This window comes from Triticum dicoccoides, chromosome 6B, assembly GCF_002162155.2.
Source record: "Triticum dicoccoides isolate Atlit2015 ecotype Zavitan chromosome 6B, WEW_v2.0, whole genome shotgun sequence".
Lineage (NCBI taxonomy): Eukaryota > Viridiplantae > Streptophyta > Magnoliopsida > Poales > Poaceae > Triticum > Triticum dicoccoides.
In genome coordinates, this window is record NC_041391.1 from 171,086,761 (window position 1) to 171,095,810 (window position 9,050).

Consider the following 9,050-nt stretch of genomic DNA (forward strand, 5'->3'; position numbering starts at 1 on the left):
CGATACATATACTCTTCAAAATCAAGAGTAATCGATGTATGTCAGCGCCCTTGCGCCGCTCTCTCGCCATCGCTCACCGCTCCCGGCGAGTCGCAACTCCGCCATTCTCACCGGAAGACGGAAGTGCCTCCTCCTCGCACGCGGCCGTGCTTGCTCCGTTCCACGCGCACGCTGGCATCTATTCCTCTGACGCAATGCCGGCCTTTTGTGCCTAGCGCCGGCCGCCTCGGCAGCAGCGCGCCCAGGCCGTTCGGCGCAATGCCGACCCGGGTGTCTTTTCTTGGACCGCGACGGTTGCCGTCGAGAAGCCGGGTCAGCTCGTAGAAGAGGCTTTGGAAGCACTCTGATGCGTATGTATACGCCGGAGGGGCGAGCTACCATGTGAGGCCCGTGGTTTCTAGGCTACCTGCCACGCTAATCCTTCGACATGGTACGTACTACTAGGTGCTTCTGATAGCCATTCCTCGTACTTATTCTGCTAGTGACTTCATTCTTTTGCGCGTGCTGAGTTATTTAAATTCGGAAGACAGTAGTCGTATTACGTTCTCAAATTCTCATTCCATTTGTTCGATGGTTGGACTAATCAAACGTTGATGTATAGTACGTAATTCGGTAATTCACCTTCAAGGCTCCAATCTTTGGTGATTTTCTCAAAACAGCTGATAGAAAGCAAGTAGATGACATCACACAACATCTGCACTTGAATGGAAACCATTTTCAATGCTGACAGCACATGGTATCTGTACTTAAGTTGAAACCATTTGGAATATTTCTCCGAGGAAAAAAACATTTCGCGTGTCTGACTTTGTCCCATGCTTATGCAACTTCACCATAGGTATAGTACTTTAAGAAACATAGGAAAATTAGATGAATTTTACAAAAAAATCTTTCCTTGAAGAAGTACGTAAACTCAAAAAGGCAACCTGTTAGTCTCTGTACAAAGTACAAACCAAACTCTAAGGTAGCACTTATAGTGAAACTACGAATGTTACATGTACATCATGCACAAAATACAAGACTATCTATCATGTGTAGTTCATTTTATCTTGGCTGATCTTTGCATCTATGGGTTAGCTTCTATACTGGACAGGGAGGAGACTACTCCTGCGATAGCTGGCCTTCTGAATTGATTGTTATCAACACACTTGCAAGCGGTTTCAAGCACTTTTAGCATTTGCTCTTCATAGCCTCTTCCACGAAGTGTTGGATCCAGGACTTCTGTCTGCTTACCCTCGGACCTCATCTGTAGAACCCATGGGACAAGTTCTTTTGATGTAGACAGGACTGTAACAGGTCTCCTTCCGGTGAGCAGCTCAAGCAAGACTACTCCAAAACTGTACATATCACCTCTCAAAGTAGCAACCCATGCTTGCCCATACTCGGGAGGGATATAACCCATAGTGCCGACCAACTCAGTTGTAACATGAGTTCTGTCGGGAAGGATCAATCTGGCTAGCCCAAAATCAGCAACATAAGCTTTAAATTCTTTGTCCAGTAGGATGTTACTGGATTTGATGTCACGGTGGACAATTTGAGGCTTGCAGACATCATGGATATAAGAAAGGCCCATGCTTGCTCCTTGTGCTATCTTGAGCCGTGTCGGCCAGTCAAGAAACGATATAGCATCATCATACCTGTTATGCAGCCAGTCGTCCAGGCTACCATTCTCCATATAGGAATATACAAGGAACCTCGAGTTTCCCTGGACACAATAACCCCACAGTGGTACAAGATTTTCATGTTGTGCCATGGAGAGTGCATCAACCTCGGCACTGAACTCCCTTTCCATCAGACACATTTCACCGTTGAGCTTTTTTATTGCCAGCTTGGAGCCATCAGGTAGCTCTGCCTTGTAGACTAATCCATAACCTCCGCATCCAATGATATTCTCCTTGTCAAAGTTGTTTGTGGCTTTCAAAATGTCAGCGAATTTGAGCTTGGTTCCTTCTGTCTTCCCTTGCGGCATCCGCATCACCACTAATGTTTGCTCTGAACTGGAGTAGAACGAAGTTGCTTCAATATCTCCATTATTCTCCCTTCTATTTCTTATTCTAATGCCATTTATCCTGATAAATACAATGAGCCGCCCCAGCAACAAAAGAGCAGCGATGCCTCCAAAGAACACACCAAATGCAATTACAAAAACAGACTTCTTATATCGTGGTTTTGTGGTCTCTTTTGTGGATGGTGGAGGTATCGAAGCTGAATCACATTTGTGGGTTAGCATAGAGACACACAGCTTTGGGTTCCCACTGAAACTAGAATTCTGAAATGTATCAAATTGGCCTCCAGATGGAATAGGCCCTTCTAGGTCATTGTTTGAAATATTGAATGCTGAAAGGAAGTGCAGGGTGTTCAATGCAGCTGGAATAGCACCTGTGAGATTGTTGCTGGACAAGTCTAGTACCTGCAAGTTTGCGAGGTTGCAGACCGATTGTGGGATCTGTCCAGATAACTTGTTGAAGCTGAAGTCAAGTACAGCAAGCACTTTCAGCTGACCAATCTGTGTGGGAATCACACCTGTGAAATTGTTATTGCTTAGATTCAACACTGCTGGGAAAGATGTAACCACACGGTATTGAAGTGCTGGACCATTATAAACAGGCAGCTCAAAGACCGTTGGGTCCAAATGAGTTGCGTTATCAGTTGATTTTAGCACTGGCATCTCGGTTAAGGTTAATGGGATTTCTCCTGTAAGACTGTTGCTCGACACATCCATATAGAAGAGATGACTTAGAGAGCTGATCCAGCCTGGTATTGACCCAGTGAGTCGATTGCCACATAAAAATAGCATCTGCAAGTTTACAGCCCTTGATATCCACACAGGTATTCTCCCAGAAAAATTGCAACCTTGTATATCGAGAACCTGAAGACTTCCAAAACCATCAATTGTTTCATCCTGTGAGAGTATCTCTCCCCTAAAGTTGTGCCCCATAAGCAGTGTTGTCAGGTTCTTGCTGCTCTTAAGGATCTGAAGTGCATTTGTAATGTTTGTGAAATTGTTTTTACCGAGTGACAAGAAGGAGAGGTACTTCAGATTACCTATTCTCGATGAGAGCTGTCCGTGTAAGTTGTTGCTAGATAGCCGCAGTGCAATCAGATTACTGCACGAGTATATGCTTTCTGGAACTTCACCGGTGAAGTTGTTTAACCAGAGGTCTAAAATTCTTAGATTGGGCAGGTTGGAGAAATTGACCTTGGTAAGTTTTCCACTGAAGTGATTGCTCTTGAGGTCAATTGTTATGAGATTTGTGCAGTTGCTCAGAGCAGATGGCAGTTCCCCTGACATGTTGTTGTAAGCCAAATGGAGCTCCTCCAATTTCTTGAGCTGTCCTATAGAAACTGGAATCTTGCCACCGAAGTTGTTCCATCCAAGATGAAGGACTACAAGATTTCTGAGGTTGGTTATGTGTGTACCATCAATAGCTCCACTGAGGTTGTTGTATCCAGCCCTGAGCTCTCTCAGCTTGGAGCAATTACCAAGACTTGGGGGGATGCTGCCACTGAATTTGTTGAAAGACAGTTCAAGCACAGTGAAGGACGGCGAACTGTTACAGAAATGAGTTGGTATCTGCCCAGTAAATCTGTTCTTACTGGCATTGAGTGCGATCAAATTTGCCATTGCTTTCCATGTGGTGGATGGAAACTGTCCTGTAAATGAGTTGCTGGAGATGTTCAGTACCTGTAGAGGCCGGGCAGGCGTTGAAGATGGCAGCTCCTGGAGCGTTCCATTGAGCTGGTTAAAGCTGACATCAAGGATAGTAATGCTGCTGGACGACATCAACTCCGGTGGCAGTCCACCGGACAGCGAGTTGTGGGAGAGATTAAGGTATTGCAGCCCGGTGAGGACCCCAAGGGACTGTGAGATGTGCCCCTGGAGGCCCTTCGAAGGCAGGAAGACAGCGGTGACCGTCCCATCTTGCCTGCAGGTGATCCCTTCCCACATGCAGCAATCCGTGCCATTCCGCCATGTCGCAGGGAGGCCACCGTCTTGTGAGAGCCCGGTGAGGAACTGTAGAAGGGAGCCCTTCTCCTGCTCCGTGCACGAACTGCCCGGAGAGACCAGGCAGATCAGCAGCACAAGTGCGAGGCAAAGGGAAGGTATGTGGAATATCTTGCTGTGTGTCTTGTCGGAAAAATGGAGTGTCTGCATGGTTTCGTGGTGAAACTAGCATGAGAACCAGAGCTTAAGTTGTGCACTGACTGGATAAAGCATCTTCATAGAGGGGGGAAGAAAGAAGCAGATCTTGCTCCCATTTGTTCTGTCCCTTGTGCTCATCACCAGCCCACCAGCTGCTTCCCAGTTCACACTTCACACTGATGTTTCAGTGTTCCGCTATTGGCTTCCTGCTATAATCTACTGACAAGTCAAATGCGCGATCTTCCTGAACACCTTCCGTACAAAAGAAAACTGCAGTGTAGATTTTGTGTTTATCCTTGACTCAATCCTTAATGAATTCTTACATTGCTCCGTACTTTGCTTTCCCTGACAACGGTTATCTTACCGGCTTCACTAAACAAATCTAACCTCTACCCACTAGCACTTATCTTACTTTACTTGCCCTGACACCCTTTGGATTTTGGTGAACAGGAAAAGGCATCTTTTCTTTTGAAAAAGAAACAGTTGGTGAAGATTTGCAGAATATTCAGCCGGTGAGATAGTACACGGGCGATCATTTCAGGAAGGCCACTGCAATCGAGAGCGATCATCGGCGTCTCAATCAGGGTGTGGACAAGGCCAAGTGGAGGACAAGAAGAAGTGCAATTTTGTTCCTTAATGGACGGGGTGGATGGTTGACCTGCTCGGTGATCACCCGTTCTCTCTTCCATCCTCTTGATTTACTTACCCTTATCACCTTATCACGCGAGCTTTATCTGATGTTTACGTTTGCTGTTGTTTTCCGTTCTCCACTGGCGCACTATTGTGCACCATGGAATGTGGTTGTCGTCTTAATTCGGAACTTGGTAGCGTGTGAGCTCTGGCACTGGCAGGCCGGCTGGTTGATCGCTTTTCTCTGATGCTTGTCAGCTTGTGGTTGTGGGAACGCCTGTGCTGTGTGGACATGGTCCTTTGGAACCTAACCATGCATTAGGTATAGTTTAAATACTTTATTAGTTGAATAATTAACGTTCAGAATCACATTTCTTTTGGGAACACTGTGCCATTATTATTTTGTAGTACAGTAGATGATAATGATGTGCTGATGTAGTGATGTTAGCTACTAGTACAATGTATCATTATTATTATTTTAGATGCTGCACTCTATCATTGAGCAGTGTACAGGTGGTCAATGATTTTTCCTATTTGATTGAGAAAAAAATATGGCAAGTGGCTGACACCCTACATATCAGTGACACCTCTGTTTTCCTGCTGTCAGGTGCAGGATCCCAGGATTTCCGCATGCTATTATCAGATACAGTGCGGACTGAAGAACATAATACAGGAAAGTGGCTGGCCCATGCTTTTTTTATTAATTATTATTTTTGCGATGAAACACACGTTGTATTTGGCGTGGCCGCCTGGGGATCGAGCGTGTATTTCCCACATGTTCATGAATTTTGGCGCGTACATGCAACTTGTTTTTGTGCATAGCGCCAGTTGGAAGTTCCACACTTGGCCACTTGGAGTACAAAAATGGCGGCGTGACCACTGGCCTGACTACGCGACGATGGTTCTCTGGACGCGCTTGTACGTTTGCTCCCAACGCGTCGTTGATCCAATCGTCTTGTTTGTTGTCCTAGGTGTTATCTTCTCCTTTCTCCAGTGTGTTAGTCTTGAGTCTTGACCGGGGTAATTTTGCCCATGGAGAATAAATAGTTTTTCTTTAACACCCAGCCTACTATAGTCCAAGAACCCAAAGAAGCTCCACACCAGCGTCGGCCGGCAGCCGGTGCGCCGGCGAGCACCGAGCACGGCAGAAACAACGAGCTCCGGCACCCGGGAGGCCAGCCAGCGTAGAATAGGCACGTCCGGCACGTGCTCTGGCCAGTCCCGGCAGCTACCCACGAGCCACGAGAGTCGGTGCAAACTCACGGCGGCTCGAATCGGGTGATGTACGACGAGCGCATGTTCGCCGTTTGCCAGTTGCACGCGACGGCGATGCCGCCCTCGCTGGAACTTACACATACCTACGTGCTTGTGCCTCCGTTACTCCGTATCGCCGTTTTACCGTGAGGCCCTGATCGATGTCTGTCGTGTACATGTTTAGTACCACATCGCCAACTTTGGGTAGCACCTCACAGCATAAAAGGTGACGCTCGGGAGTCTGTTCCACCGTGCGGCAAGCACGGTATAAAGCAACAGCTTATTGAGCTATAATCCTCTTTCTTGGTATAAACCTCGACAAGGTAACTACTATCTCTATGATCCAAAACACCGGCCCACTTGATCTATTACGGAAACTAACCCATGGAAGCCCGTCGTCCTTGCAGGGGCGGCCTTTTCTCTCTAATGACAGTACAAAGAATCCGGCACCGCATTGTGGTCGGCATGTGTCCGTCCGGCGGTGTGGATGTTTTTGCGTGGCTTTCTTGTGTACCAACGATGGCAACTTCAAGCGGAATCGGGTTTGTAATTGTGTTTTGGTAGTCGGTCTTATCCAGCATGTTCGAGGGGTCGCCGTGACTCGCTTGTGTTTATGAAGTCGGAGTTGCTGTGGAGGAGCCCTCTGATGACGATGACACGAGACAGTTGTTGGTTCTGACGTTGGCTCCATAGTTTGAAAAACCGAACCGGCGATTGAACCGATGGATAGGGTGGATGGTTGACCTGCTGGGTGATCACCTGTTCCCTCTTCCATCCTCTTGATTTACTTACCCTTATCACGCCAGATTTGTTTTCCGTTCTCCACTGGCGCACTATTGTGCACCATGGGAGTTATTTACCCAAAACCACCGCACTTGGGGCTAGGGTAACCGGTCAGTACCACATTTGAGCCAAGTCACAAAAAACTACCAACTCTGAGCCTAATTGGTAACGCGGAGCACTGATGGGCCGATTTGGCCGCGAAAACAGCGAAACCGACAGGTGGGACCCACATGTCGGGCCGACGTGGCGCGGGCTGACGGACGCCGTGAGACGGAGGGGGACGGCCGTTTCCACGCCCGTGTACTAGTGGGCCGCATCGGTCGCTGGTCCGACCAGACCGCATCAAAGCGCATCCGACTCCTCTGTCTCGACCACGACCGCCGCCGTCGCCGCCACCGTCGTCTCGCCGCCGTCCGCCGGTCCGCCATGGTTTCCTGGAGCGATGGGTCAAGCTGTTCTTCTTCGGACGACGGGTCAGTGACTAGCCAGGTACATTCATTTGGGGATTCCACCATTTAGGGTTAGGGTTCTTGAGCATTTAGGGTTCTCTGACCAAGTTGCTGATTTGTTCAATCTCTTTTGTTTTTAGCTTCCTAGGACTATCCCATGCTATGAATGGAGTGGCGTTGCTCATGAGCTCTCCTCTCGTTGTCTGCATCGCGAGCCTTGCCTCATGCTAGTAGCATTTGACTCTACGGACACTGGCCGACATTTTCTTGCTTGTGCTCAGGAGAAGGTATGTTTGTTATTACTGTATTTAGTTAGTCTTAGTTAGTTCTTGCTCCATTCAAATGCCAGAAGCAAATTTTCCTCTGCTTATTAGTGTGAAGAATTGTCACTGCCCACAGTTGATATAATTATGCTTTGACAATAGTAAATTATGCTATGCCAGTGTAATTTTCCCCAATTAATTAAGTAGTGTACAACATTATTCGGTGGAAATAATTTGGTGGAAATACAATTGTTGTTATAATGACAGCATATATTCTTACTGACAACACATATTACTGAGAACATTTGTGCATTTATGTGCTATTAAAAATGACAAAAATTTCTTACTGAGAACATCTCTTCTGAATCATAGGCTGAACTAAAGTGCAACTATTTGGAGTGGATAGACCCTGAGTGGTCAGTGGCTTTGCAGTTTTGCCTAAATGAATTGTGGAGCATGTATGAGAAAGAAATGAAGGACATGCTGAAAGACAATGTTCAGCTTGCTGAATACAATTACAAAGTAGTTGGAGAAAAGAGGAAGATGGAAGAAGAGCTGAGATTTTTCAAACTTGATTTTGCAAAAATGGTTGCTGACAAGGAGGCTGCTATTACTGAGCTGGGTAATACTAGGTTGGCTCTCAATGATTTGAAAGAGGAGATGGAGAAGAAGAAGCTGGCAGACCATGGTTGCACAAACCTACATCAGTTACTCAGGGCAAAGGCAGAGAAGGAGAGGGACAAGCTTGTGGTAGAGAGAGAACAAGTGCTCACAGAGAGAGACCAACTAAAGGAAGAGAAGAAAAGCTAGAGTACATCATCTCTGATTTGCTGAAACAGAAGCATGGCTACAAGGACAAGATCAAGAAGTTGAAGGAGATCTGTGATGATTTCTAATTATGTAATGTGGTATTGTACTGGTGTAGGTGTGCTCTGTTGCACTGAATAATCAGACCTAACTAGAAGTGCACTGTCATGTTGTAATGGTTAAATTTGTACTGAATTATGCAGTTTATCTGTTGCAAGTCTAGAATTTGAAATTATGGCATGAATCTGAACTGCTATCTCTTGACAGTCATCATCTGTTGGGGAATGTAGTAATTTCAAAAAATTTCCTACGCACACGCAAGATCATTGTGATGCATAGCAACGAGAGGGGAGAGTGTGTCCACGTACCCTCGTAGACCGAAAGCGAAAGCGTTATGACAACGCGGTTGATGTAGTCGTACGTCTTCTCGATCCGACCGATCCAAGCACCGAACGTACGGCACCTCCGAATTCAGCACACGTTCAGCTCGATGACGATCCCCGGACTACGATCCAGTAGGGTGTCGGGGATGAGTTCCATCAGCACGACAGCGTGGTGACGATGATGATGTTCTACCGACGTAAGGCTTCGCCTAAGCACCACAACGATATGACCGAGGTGGAATATGGTGGAGGGGGCACCGCACACGGCTAAGGAACGATCACGAAGATCAACTTGTGTGTATAGAGGTGCCCCCTCCTTCGTATATAAAGGGGGGGAGGA

The 9,050-nt window shown here is 46.9% G+C and overlaps 1 protein-coding gene and 1 pseudogene across 1 annotated transcript; both read right to left on the reverse strand.

The window, feature by feature from the left end:
- Positions 1-889: 889 nt before the first annotated feature.
- LOC119323904 (tyrosine-sulfated glycopeptide receptor 1-like) lies at positions 890-4,385 on the reverse strand. The gene has a single exon (XM_037597622.1). It carries the CDS (start codon positions 4,151-4,153, stop codon positions 1,064-1,066), a length of 3,090 nt encoding a protein of 1,029 aa, XP_037453519.1. The 5' UTR covers positions 4,154-4,385; the 3' UTR covers positions 890-1,063.
- A 79-nt stretch (positions 4,386-4,464) lies between these two features.
- Positions 4,465-6,203, reverse strand: LOC119320982 (annotated as a pseudogene).
- Positions 6,204-9,050: the final 2,847 nt, after the last annotated feature.